Here is a 12,885-nt window from a genome sequence, read left to right as displayed (position 1 = left end):
CAGATGAGGAGGCTGTGTGTGGCCGCCGGGACCGGCTGGAGCGCGAAGTCCAGGGGGCCTTCCTCCGCTTCATGGCCTGCCTGCTCAAGGGCTACCGGGACTTCCTGCGTCCACTCATCAAGGCGCCCTCTGAGGGGGCTCGCGATGTCGACAACCTCTTCTTCCTGCAGGGTAAAGAGCTTGGGAAGGGCATCACGGGAAGCTGGGGGACTGGGGACCACTCAGTGGCTTGTTTCTTCACTCGGCAGACATCCTTTTTTAAAAAAATATATTTTATTGATTTTTTTACAGAGAGGAAGGGAGAGGGATAGAGAGTTGGAAACATCGATGAGAGAGAAACATCGATCAGCTGCCTCTTGCACATCTCCCACTGGGGATGTGCCCGCAACCAAGGTACATGCCCTTGGCCGGGATCGAACCTGGGACCCTTGAGTCCGCAGGCCGACGCTCTATCCACTGAGCCAAACCGGCTAGATGTCAGCAGACATCTTTATGGGCACCAGCTTTGAGCCGTACACTCTTTTGGGCTTGGAGGGAGGAAGAGCACAAAGGGGAACCGGCTGTGGCCCTGCCCTCTGGGGCCTTGGGTTTGGGGTGAGCCGCCCCCATGGGCAGATCTCTCTTCAGAGACACTGCTTTGGGGAAGCCCCAGAGAGAGGGGGGGGAGTACAGACAGACAAAAGGGGCCATGGTGCTGGGGAGCTGAACCAGTCTGCTTGGAGTGTGGGGTACTGTCAGAGGGGCCAAAGAGATGGTAGCTTCGCTGGGCAGGGGACCAGGACAGGGGCTCACGAGGGGTGTGGCCGCGGTAGGAAGCCGGTAATCTCCTCCCCGCCCCGTTCTCATGCCCTCAGGTTTCCTCAAGTCCCGGGAGCGCTCCAGCCACAAGCTGTACTCGCAGCTGCTGCACACGCAGATGTTCTCGCAGTTCATCGAGGAATGCTCCTTTGGCTCTGCTCGGCACGCTGCCCTCGAATTCTTTGACTCTTGCGTTGATAAGGTTTTGAGCACTGTCCCTTCTCTTCGTGCCCATCGCCCTCTGCTGTCCTCCTGGCTGTCTCTGTGACCCCAGGACCACCATAAACACAGCTCTGTATCTTCTCTGTGACGGTGATGGCACCCCTGGAGTTACTCAGTGCAGAGCCCGTGTCACCACACATGGTGGCTTATATGTACCCCATCTTTCCATTCCTGACGCCATCCCCCCGTTGTATCTCAGGACCTCGGTGAAATCTCAGCGCACTTGCTCCTTCCCCCAGGGTGTGCTTTCCTGGGCGACGCCACCTGCCACCTTCCGGACACGCCGGCTCTGCTCCACACGCCCTTGATGCTCACTCTCTTACCGTCCTGTCCCAGGTCCACCCAGAGCAGGAGAAGCCCGAGGCGACGCCCTTGGTGGAGCTGGAGGAGCTGTCGGGAAGTGAGCTCACTGTCTTCATCACGCCTCCCGAGGAGCCCCCGGTGCCCGAGGGCAGCGAACCCACTCCCCAGTACTGGTGAGCGCCCCTGGCACCCTCGCCGGTTCCGAGGCCACACGGGCTAGCTGAGTGCTGACTGCCTCTGATGTTGCCTCTCTGTCCCTCCAGCTACGATGGATTTCCAGAGCTACGGGCTGAGCTGTTTGAATCTCCCCAAGAGCAAGCGGGGGCTCTGCCTGTGCCTGGCCCGTCCCGTAGTGCCCCGAGCAGTCCTGCTCCTCGCCGTACCAAACAGGTAACCAGCAGGTGCCCGTCAGAGGCAAGGGCTCAGGCTCAGCCAAGGGCTGTCACTTCAGCTTCTTCATCCGTAAAATGTGCATAATAGTACCGATCCCGTAAGGCTGTTGGGAGGGTTACGTCTGCCTGGCCCAGAAAACATTTGGTGTCGTTACCGTTGTCATCATCATTGTCTTCATCTTCTGAGCACTCTGGGAACCGGGGGTGTGTTGCCTCTTCCAGGGCATCTGCCCATCCTCAGGGGCTTGGCCCCTCTGCCCAGGGTTCTGGGGGCTGAAGCCTGTGTGTGCAGCAACCCCCCTGCCTCCTCCAAACACAGCCCCTTCCTCAGGGAGGGGCTGCTTCTCCCATAGCATTTTAAGACCTGCCCTGCCCTGCCGTTGTCCCCTTCCCCATCTAGGAGATGAAGGTCGCACAGCGGATGGCGCAGAAGTCTGCGGCGGTGCCTGAGCTGTGGGCCCGGTGCCTACTGGGGCACTGCTACGGGCTCTGGTTCCTGTGTCTGCCTGCCTACGTGCAGTCAGCGCCCTCCCGGGTGCAGGCACTGCACACGGCCTACCACGTGCTGCGCCAGATGGAGCACCACAAGGTGGTGCTGCCCGATGAGGTGGGTGCCCATGCCCAGTCCCAGGCGTGCTTGTGCCGTCCTGGGTACGATGAGATTCACTGGAGACCTGGGAAGGCAGAAGGGGGCATTGGCACAAGCCCCGGAGGAGTTGCCAGGTGCTTCGTAAGATTCACTGAATGAATGAGCATGACCAGGAACAGCAGCAGGGACGGGAGGGTGGCGGGTCAGCTGGAACAGCGGGCAGCTCTCAGGCAGCCCCGGGAGCTGCCAGGGGCCAGGGAAGTCTGTGAGAACCGGAGAGGCTGGAAGAGGTGCTTGCTGAGACTTTAGGGTTTGGGTTGGGACTCAGTCGCCTCATCCTGTACCTCCCCTGGCCCAGGTGTGTTACCGGGTGCTGATGCAGCTGTGCTCGCACTATGGGCAGCCTGTGCTGTCTGTGCGGGTCATGCTGGAGATGCGGCAGGCAGGCATTGTGCCCAACACGATCACTTATGGCTACTACAACAAGGTACCAAATTTGGGGCTACGGTGGGACAGTGGCATGTGCCAGGTGTGTGCATGGGGCGGAGGCTGCTCCCTGACACCTGCTACCCTCCCCTCTCCTTGGAGATTGGGCCCATATAGTCCAACTAGGTTCTGTAAGCTTTGCTGTCCATGTGCTCCTGTAGGGTCTTAGCACCTACGTTGGGTTTCCGCATGCTTGGCTGCTTTGATATTCACAACTGCGCTGACAAGGGTAGGCAGGTACTGCTACCATCCAATTAAACCTGAGTGTTAGCCGGTGTGCCGGTATACATTTACATCAGCGGTTCTCAACCTTCTGGCCCTTTAAATACAGTTCCTCATATTATGACCCAACCATAAAATTATTTTCGTTGCTACTTCATAATTGTAATGTTGCTACTGTTATGAATCGTAATGTAAATATCTGATATGCAGGATGGTCTTAGGCGACCCCTGTGAAAGGGTCGTTCGACCGCCAAAGGGGTCGCGACCCACAGGTTGAGAACCGCTGGTTTACATAATTTTATCTCCACCATAGTCCCAAGAGGTGGAAGGATTATTATCGCTATCTTACAGACGAGGCAATGAGGTTGCCGAGTTAGTAACTTGTCCAGGGTCCCACAGTGACTAAGTTAGGGAAGTGGGATATGAACACAGGCATATTGATGTCTCCTGAATTCAGGCCCTTGATCATGACACTAAACTGCCTCCTGTTTTTTAGATGAGAAAACTAATGACCAAAGAGTGAAATGGTTTCTTCAAAGCCATATAGTTTAGAAGTAACAGAGTCTGGAAATAAACTGTCTCCCTGCTTCCGGCTTCCTCTACGACCCCCCTGTCAGTAGTGGCCGCTGCCAACTGCCTCTCCCGGTTGAGCCATTGGCAGAACAGTCCCGGGCGGCACGCCTGGAGGGGAAGGCGGTCCCTGGGCTGCAGGACAGGCAGTAGGTGTCAGGCTGGGATCAGTGTGAAAGTAGGCCATCTTGATGGGCACTGTGCTTGGCAGGCTGTGCTGGAGAGTAAGTGGCCATCTGGTACACCTGGTGGGCGCCTGCGCTGGGCCAAGCTTCGGAACATTGTCCTGGGGGCTGCTCAGTTCCGCCAGCCCTTGAAGGAACGGTGGCAGCAGCAGCAGCAGCAGCAGCAGCAACAACAGCAGCAACAGCAGCAGCAGCGGCAGCAGCAGGCGGCAGCACAAGAGGCAGGCAGCTCCCAGACAGGTAGGTAGGGGTTGGAGACACGGGCTTGGGGCTCAGGCAGGGAGAGCTGGGACTGGCCCGTTGTTTGGCACTGGGTGTTCTGGGGATGGATAAACTACACTTGGCTGATAACAAAAGAGATGAAGTTCTACAAAGAACCTTACGAACCCAGGTCTGTGCAAGGAGTTCTGTTTTGGAATAGAAAGCTGGGTGTCGACCTGGCTGCCTTTCAGCCCTCCCTGTGTCTTACAGAGCCCCGCCTGGAGCGCCCCTCCCCTACCCGCCCCCTTCAGCGCCAGACTACTTGGGCTGGGCGCAGCCTGCGGGACCTGGCCTCACCCAAGGGGCGCCTGTTGAAGAGTGGCAGCCTGGGCAGTGCCCGAGAGGCACAACCCACGGTGGAGGCCGGCGTGGCCCACAGTGAGTGCCCTTGACTGACAGCTTTGCTAACCACTTGCCGGTGAGAGAGGAAGACCAGGGCCAGGATGGAGGGGTGGCCCTCCGTGGTGGGGACTGCAGACTCAGGGAATCTTGCCCAGAATGCCGTCACGATAGGGGTTGTGGTGCGAGAGTTTGTGCAGCCAGAAACTGTGTTTACTCGGTCTCTGGAGGAGGGGCTGGGCTGCGTCTTCCCTGACTCTTCTCTGCCCTGCAGTGATGGAGGCCTTGGGGGTACTGGAGTCCCGGGCATCACCTGTGCCCTGGCACGATGGAAGCCTCTCAGACCTGAGCCTGCCTGGGGAGGAGCTGGCAGCTGGAGGCAGTCCAGGGGACTCGGGCTGCGCCCTGAGTACCCAGTCCACTGAAGTCGTGGAAGGGCTAAGTGAGCGTGTGCCCAAGGCTAGTGGGCATCAGGATGAGAGCAGCACCCCCCGGCGAGGGCTGGGTGCCCGCCTCCAACAGCTGCTCACTCCTTCCCGCCGCCGCTCCTCTGTCTCTCGCATTCCCCCACCTGAGCTGCCCCCCGACCTGCCTCCCCCAGCCCACCGCAGCCCCATGGATGGCCTTCTGCACCCCCGGGAGCGCCCTGGATCCACTGCCTCCGAGGTAGCCAGCGAGGGGAAGATCTAGACACTTAAGCACCCAGAGCTGCTGGGGAGGGGCTGCTAATGGGACAGAGCCCGAGAGGGCCCTGAGCGGGGTGGGAGTCCTGGACGGAGAGGGGCACGGGCTGGCTGACCTGCTTTCTCGTGTGGTAGAGCTCAGCCTCTCTGGGCAGTGAGTGGGATCTCTCAGAATCTTCTGTCAGCAGCCTGAGCCTTCGCCGTTCCTCAGAGCGCCTCACCGAAACCCCCGGGACCTCCCAGCCACCTTCCCTGGAAGTGAGGATAACCTCCCACACGGGTGTGCTGGACACGCGCGCGCGCACGCGCACACACACACACACAGACACACACACACACACACACCACACACACACACACACACACCCCCTCTGTCAAGGCAGGGGCTGGGCTGGGATGCGGAGGTGGGAGGGGCTGGGGAAGGAGCCTGAGGCCAAGCAGGGCTTGCTTCCTGGGGTCGTCCTGCCTGCAGATTCTGCTGTCCAGCTGCTCCCTGTGCCGTGCCTGTGACTCGCTGGTATACGATGAGGAGATCATGGCCGGCTGGGCACCTGACGACTCCAACCTCAACACCACCTGCCCCTTCTGCGCTTGCCCCTTCGTGCCCCTGCTCAGTGTCCAGACTGTGGATTCCCGACCCAGGTGCCCAAAGCAGGGCAGATGTTTCGGGTGGGAGAGGGAGGTGGAGGCCCAAGTGCTGAACCCTCCTGCTGTCCCCCTGCAGTGCCCCCAGCCCCCAGCCTGCCCCTGCTGGTGCCAGCGGCAGCAAAGATGCTCCTGTCCCAGGGGGCCCAGGCCCTGTGCTCAGTGACCGCAGGCTCTGCCTTGCCCTGGATGAGCCCCAGCTCTGCAACGGGCACATGGGGGTAAGGGCTGGGCCAGAGGGGCTTGAGGAATGGGTGCGTGTTGCCCTGTGGGGGGCCCCCGGTGATCCTGTCCAGAGATGGGCATTGAGGCCAAGGGTCATCCCAGAAGCTGTTGGACACGTGGAAGCATGGCTCTGAGGATGGGGCATGACACATCCCCTCCCCTGCCCTCCCCATTTGTGCCCAACAGGGTGCCTCCCAGCGAGTCGAGGGTGGGGCATGGGCATACCTGAGCCCCCTGGTGCTGCGTAAGGAGCTGGAGTCGCTGGTAGAGAACGAGGGCAGTGAAGTGCTGGCGTTGCCTGAGCTGCCGGCTGCCCACCCCATCATCTTCTGGAACCTCCTGTGGTATTTCCAGAGGCTGCGCCTGCCCAGTATTTTGCCATGCCTGGTGCTCGCCTCCTGCAATGGTCCCCCAGCCCCCCAGGTCAGTGCCCTCCGGGGGTTCCCTGTTCCCGAGTGTCTGCCTCAGTCCTCGGTGTCCTTGGTGCTGTAGAAAGAGCACATGCTTTGGAGTCGGGCGTACTTGGTCTTTCCTTCCCACCCTGTCACTTCACTACGGAGCCTGGGTTTTCTCATCTATGAAATGGCATGAGTGTTCCCCCGACAGGGCTGCTGTTAGACCCCTTGTGTGATGCCCAGACGGGTTCATTAATGTTTGTCTCCTCCTTTCACCGATATTTATTGAGCACAGGCACAGTGCTTAGGCACAGGGATACAGCAGATTACAGAACACAGTCCTTGCTCTCAGAGAGCCTGTGTTCTCCTGGGCGTGAGAGTTCCTTTCCCTCTTCTCTTTGGCTATGTCCTGTGATGTCCCTGTGTGTCTTGGAACATCGTCTGCCCGTGTCCTATCTTCCATGAGCCTCACTGTCTCCTTTTTCTTGGCCTCCTGCAGGCCCCATCTCCTTGTCTAGTGCCTGACCCAGCCTCTGTGCAGGTGCGCCTGCTGTGGGATGTTCTGACCCCTGACCCCAATAGTTGCCCGCCTCTCTATGTGCTCTGGAGGGTCCACAGTGAGTCTGGTATTTGGCCTAGGGTGGGAAGGGGTGGGTCCCACACCCAGAGGACTCAGTAATCCTGCTGACCTTCCTTTCTTTCACCCAGGCCAGATCCCCCAGCGGGTGGCATGGCCAGGCCCTGTACCTCCATCCCTGAGCCTGCATTTGCTGGAGTCGGTGCTGCGTTATGTTGGTCTCGACGAAGTGCACAAGGCTATAGGGCTCCTGCTAGAAATTTTAGGGCCCCCTCCCACAGGCCTGCACCTACAGAGGTATGGGGGCTCCCGTCTGGAAGTTTGCTGGCCTGTACCAGACTCTGTATCCCCTTTTGCTCACTCATGCCCTTCTGCCTCCACTTCAGGGGCATCTACCGTGAGATCTATTTCCTGACGATAGCTGCTTTGGGCAAGGACCACATGAAAACAGGTGAGGGTGCAGGCAGAGGGCTGAAGAGGTTAGGGATCTGGGGCCCGGTGTGGGCGGTTGGAATCCTTATGTATTGACCTGCCTTCCACCTCTCCCCTAGTGCACTTCGACAAGCGGTACAAGTCTGCCTTTAACAAACTGGCCAGCAGCATGGGCAAGGAGGAGCTGAGGCAGCGGCGGGCACAGATGCCCACCCCGAAGGCCATTGATTGCCGAAAATGTTTCGGAGCATTTCTGGAATGCTAGGGACCCCGAAGCTTCCCCCTCCAGCCTGGAGTGGGGAGGTGGAGGAGAAAGGGTTCTAGCGATCATCTGCTTCCCTGTTCCTTTCATAGAGGAGTTGGGAAACGGGCCAGGAGACATGCCCCAGCCATAGGCTCCAAGTGGGGACAGCAGGAAGGGGGACCCAGTATTACCAAAAGTCACAGTTCGCTGTCTCCAACCTGCCCAACGTGCTCATGCTGACATTGGAGGAGGCCTGGCGACCTTTGGCACAGCTCTGTTTCGCCCCATCCTATACTAGGAGCTCCCCTCCAGTTACCCACAGATCTGCTCTACCCCGGTCATTTTATAAGTTTTTGTTTTAAAAAACAACTGGAAAGATACAGAGCCACTGAGCCTTTGCCTTGAATGGGAGGGAGGACCATCATTCCCCATCAAGGATGGCCCCTCTTTGCTAGAATTGCTGAAGGCGTCCAAGGCTCTCCATGCCTTTCTACCTTAGAATTTGTATTTTAAGTTATTTATTCTGGAGCCACCGCCCCCTTGCGTATGAAGTTATTATGGATGGTGGAAAAGAGAAGGGGAATGGGGTCCTACGGTGCAGTGCTTTGTAGCACCTTAAATTTCAAGAGGTGGGAACTGGAGGAGTCCCAAGGTCTCCTTAGGAAGTATTGATGCCCCCACTAAGTCCTAATCCTTCTTGTCCTCTCCACCTGGGGAATGCATCACCCACCCAGGGCCCTGACTGTGCAATAAGGATTGTTCCTTGCAAAGTTTTGTTGGATGTAAATATAGTAAAAGCTGCTTCTGTTTTTTTTTTTTTCTTCTGCCTCCTGTTTTCTGGGTCTGGGATAATGGTGGGGGATACCTCCCCTTTTCCCCTGGCTGTACATCCTCCCTTCCACCTTTCCATCTCTCGCAGCCTTCAGATACACATGGCTTTCCCCGACCAGGTCTGCTACCGGTCCCTTGAGGCACAGGGAGTTCTCAGAGCAGGAGAGGGGTGAATCCGGTGCTGGCTGTGGTGATGCCAGTTTGTGCGGCACTTCCGGCCCTCCCGCACAATCACCCCCTTGTCCCTCATCTGTCTGCCCACACAAAGACTCCATTCTCTGGGGGCCCTGAGCTCATCTCTGCCTTCTTTCTTCGCCCCCAGCTTATCCCCTTCCAACTTCTCCAGCACCTCCACAGGGATGACAGCGCTCTCCCCGATCGCTGGTGTTGGTGGCCCTCATGCACCTTGGGAGCCCTGGCGGTTATCCTAGGCCTCCTTGGTGGCTCCAGCTGGAGGAAGTGCTTTTCCAACCAGGGTCTCAGTCCGGGGACAGTGCCAGGAAGATGGGGACCAGGATTAAGTGGCTCACCGCATGTGGGCATCAGAGAGACAGGCTTCGCTTTTCTAATCCCTCTGGCCTACTTGGAGTTCTCCCTGCCTTTCGTGTGTAATGAAATAGACACAGAAGCAACTCCAAACAGAGATGCAAAACAAATTACCAAAGGGAATTAGCCAACAAAACAGAAATGCCTTAGGGAAGGCGGGTGTGAGTGTCAGTGGAGGAAATAACTTACATGAGCCTTTCGTGCACATTCCTTGGGGTGAGATCAGTGGATGAAAAGTACTATTTCTGAATCCTGGGACCTTCAAGCCAGAGGACCCTTCACCATCCTGTCTTGAGCTTGGCAAAGAAACTGCACAGGAGGAAAGCCGGGGCTTAGGACATGCCATCTGTTTTGCCAGGGACTAGGAGATGCCTTCTTTAGAGGGAACCCTCATGTCATGCCAGGTTCTGATCAGACCTCATTCTCCAAAATCAACCTCTGCCTGTATCATCCTCAGGGACCCTCTGCAATGGAGCCACTGCCTTTCTGAAATCATAAGTTTCTGTTGAGTGTAATGTGCCTAGTAATATGCTAAACCAACTGACATTGGAGAGATTTTTAGGGCGCAGTCCCTACTTTAATAGACCGTATAATCTTACTGGTCTAGAGGGCCTCTTGGTTCACAAACAATAATGCTAATCAACCCTGCCTCCAGCTTCTGTTTCTCATGTTGGGGCTTCCTTTTAGAGGTCTAGAGTCAGATGTTCAGAACTATAGAATTCTTCAACCACAAGAATATCTGAGAATTCCAGGAATAAAGTAATCATCATGGCATCTGATATCTTCTCTGTCCTGTGGGTTAGGGAACTGTAGGAGGGAAAGGATATGCACATAGAACCTGGCCCAATTTCTCTTCCCAGACTATTTCTGTGGTTGTTGTTAATCCTCACCCGAGGATAATTTTCCCACTGACTTTTAGGGAAAGTAGGAGACAGAGGGAAAGATAGAAACATCGATGTGAGAGAAACACATCCATTGGTTGCCTTCTGCATGAGCCCCAACCGGGGCCCAGGCCAGGGAGAAGCCTGCTACCAAGGTACATGCCCTTGACCAGAATCGAACCCCAGAGCCTTTGGTCCACAGGCCACGTTCGGTCTATCCACAGCCAAACAAAACCGGCTAGGGTTATCTTCCCAGACTTTGAAGTTTATAGGCTCCAGTATGAAAAACTGTAGTTAAATCTTGTCTCTGCCACTTACTAATTTTATTACATCTGACAAGTTATTTAACTGCTATGCCTCAGTTTTTCCTCATCTGCAAATTGGGGATGTTGTTTAAAGATTAATTGTGTAAATCCATATGAAATTAATAAATGTTAGCTTCAAAAAGAAAATGAACAGAGACTGCATAGGGCAAAGGTCATGTCCATTACAACAGTGGCCTCACTTACTTGTCTTCCTTGGAACTTGATTATTCCAGATTGAAAGTCCCCCTCCAATGGCCTGATTTTTAATTTTGCTAGAAGGCATTTTCTCAGGACTCACTCGTATCTTCTTTGGGCTGGTATCCACCAACATATTTCTGTTGTCTCCTCACAGCCCTTGAAGAATGGCCCTTCAGATACAGAGCATGCATTGGACTGATCATGGTTTAAGCAGGTTAGGGAAGAGGACTGACTATACCTTCCATGAGGGCAGTGACCATCTCATTTACTGTTATAGCCCCAGCACATAAGAGTGCCTGATGACATAATAGGTCCTTTATCATGTGTACTAATAACAGTGAAAGCATTAAAATTAGGGGGCCAGTAGAGAAATAATTTTCAGTTCAGTACAAGACTACTACCAATAGACTACCAACAGAAGCTGAATTTTGAACTAAGAGGGTGAATGAAATTCTTGGAAAAGTGAGGAAACCCATAAGTTACTATTTATGTTTATCAAGCACTTACTGTATTCTTAGCACTGTCCTGAGCATTTTATAATATATTTTTGATTTCAGAGAGAGAGGGAGAGACAGAAACATCAGTGATGAGAATCATTGATCGGCTGCCTCCTACACACCCCATAATGGGAATTAAACCCTGACCTCCTGGTTCATAGGTCAATACTCAACTACAGAGCTACACCGGTCAGGCTGTCCTGAGCATTTTAAATGGACTATTTTATAATCATCACAATTACCCTATGAGCTCAGTACTCTTATCAGTCATTCCCATTTTTACAGACAGGGAAACTAAAGCATCCTATATAATAAGAGCTAATATGCAAATGGTTGTCATGCCCTCACGCTGGAGCTGGGGGACCTGAGGCTGCCCGCCCCCCCAGCCCTGCAGGGCTTGACTGGGGTGGGGCCAGCTGGGTCTGGGTCTCGGGTGATTTCGAGGTGCATGCGGGTGGGCAGGGACTTGACTCTGGGTTCTATGGCGCACCCCAGACTCTGAAAGGCGGGAGATTTTCATATACATTTTACTAATTTTCTTTCATCTCTGACACTTCTATTATAGTGAAAGGGCAAATAGCAATATTAAAATATTTCTTCTAATTAATTCCCTTTTAATGTGCACGAATTTTGTGCACCGGGCCACTAGCAGAGAATATAAATTAACTTGCTCCCAAATCACACAACTGGTAAGAGGTACAGCAAAGATCCAAACCCAAGTAGTCTAACTCCAGAGACCATATTCTTTACCTGGACACTATACTAGGATGAAACAAGGTTTCTTACCCACTTAAAACAGGAATTGGGGCATGCCTCTGCATGTGCATGCGTGTGTGTTCAGGGTCCTTCATTCGTGTATGGCCATGTCCTTCATTAGTTTAATTTCCAGTGCAGAGCATGACTTTTAAATAATTTGAAGAACATGTTCTAGTGCTTCTGGAATCAGTTGTTTCTGGGCTCAAAGCACTGCATAGTCACTAATTAGCTGTCTGGCCTTTGCAAGTTAACCTTTCTGGGCCTGTTTTTTGATCTATTTGTATTCAAATTTCAGCTCTGCCACTTAGCATTTTTAACTTTGTAGCTCCTTCCTCCTCGTCTGTAAAAATGAGGATAATAATTACTCCACAGTTACGAGAAGGTAACCCATGTAAAGCTCTTAAAAGAATAAATAACGCATATACAGCTCAGTCTCTTTCCCAAAAAGTTAGCTATTATAATTCCCTTAGCACATTCTGATACTTGTTGCTTCTCACCGAGGTGCTCGAGAAATGCTAAGAAAGTTCAGGTGGGTCTAACAGCTTCCGGGAATAGCAAGAGGAGCTGGGCCTGGAGTTGATTAGGGGTAAGGAGGCCGTTTCCTTCACTGTGAACCTAACCAGACAAGATCCCGAGAGAAGGAGCTAGGAGGGCTTTGCACACCGTAATTTCTCGGCAATTTGGCTGGCTGCCTTTTATTTCTGCTGTCGTGGTTTGGTCACGACAGGGCCATGCTGGGGTACGATGAAGACTAGGAAGCTCAAGGCCTTTGGCAGGCGGAGACAGGCCACGCCCCAAATAGACAGCAAGGCCCAAGCGCCTAAAGCTACTTCTATCGTGAAATTCATGGGTTTTCTCGGCATGAAACACCACCTAACGCAGAGCCCAGCGCCGTTCACCAGTTTCCATCTTTAGAATTGGAAGAATGAGAACTAGCCAAAGGGGAATCCCGGTTTTGGGAGCCTGGGGTACGGCGGCTGCCTGGGGACCAAAACGTCTCCAAGGTAAAGTTGCAGCCTGAAGCGATTTTTTGACCCCCGACACTTAATGGACTGCTGAAGACCCGGATGTGTCTGGGACTGGTCGAGGTACCCATTAACGCGCCCCCGCTAGACCATCCCCCTCCTCCGTTTAGGATTGGGTTTCAGGTACGCCAATCATCACTTCGCCAGCCACTCACTCCTCAAGGGTGGGGTGTAGTCCCGGCATCCCCTCTCTTATTGGTATGGCCTAGAAGAAGAGGGCGGGGAGGCCGGCTTAGGTTGCCCAATGGGCGTCGTGGCGTGTGGGGAAGGCGGAGCCG

At 54.5% G+C, this 12,885-nt stretch overlaps 1 protein-coding gene across 1 annotated transcript in view; it reads left to right on the top strand.

The window, feature by feature from the left end:
* DENND4B (DENN/MADD domain containing 4B) overlaps nt 1-8,385 on the top strand; it is a 14,497-nt gene extending 6,112 nt beyond the window's left edge. Inside the window, exons 13-29 of the mRNA XM_015571676.1 lie at nt 4-171; nt 855-1,000; nt 1,357-1,496; nt 1,587-1,713; nt 2,116-2,322; nt 2,663-2,791; nt 3,794-4,007; nt 4,239-4,406; nt 4,642-5,033; nt 5,186-5,308; nt 5,523-5,692; nt 5,775-5,916; nt 6,107-6,343; nt 6,815-6,932; nt 7,024-7,189; nt 7,279-7,343; nt 7,444-8,385. Of these exons, the coding sequence (XP_015427162.1) occupies nt 4-171; nt 855-1,000; nt 1,357-1,496; nt 1,587-1,713; nt 2,116-2,322; nt 2,663-2,791; nt 3,794-4,007; nt 4,239-4,406; nt 4,642-5,033; nt 5,186-5,308; nt 5,523-5,692; nt 5,775-5,916; nt 6,107-6,343; nt 6,815-6,932; nt 7,024-7,189; nt 7,279-7,343; nt 7,444-7,589 (2,858 nt within the window). The 3' untranslated portion in view covers nt 7,590-8,385. The remainder of the gene's footprint in view (nt 1-3; nt 172-854; nt 1,001-1,356; nt 1,497-1,586; nt 1,714-2,115; nt 2,323-2,662; nt 2,792-3,793; nt 4,008-4,238; nt 4,407-4,641; nt 5,034-5,185; nt 5,309-5,522; nt 5,693-5,774; nt 5,917-6,106; nt 6,344-6,814; nt 6,933-7,023; nt 7,190-7,278; nt 7,344-7,443) is intronic.
* Nucleotides 8,386-12,885: the final 4,500 nt, after the last annotated feature.

The sequence above is a fragment of the Myotis davidii genome, unplaced genomic scaffold (assembly GCF_000327345.1).
Source record: "Myotis davidii unplaced genomic scaffold, ASM32734v1 scaffold208, whole genome shotgun sequence".
Lineage (NCBI taxonomy): Eukaryota > Metazoa > Chordata > Mammalia > Chiroptera > Vespertilionidae > Myotis > Myotis davidii.
Note: the sequence above shows the minus strand (reverse complement) of the source record. Positions and strands in the feature narration are given on the sequence as shown.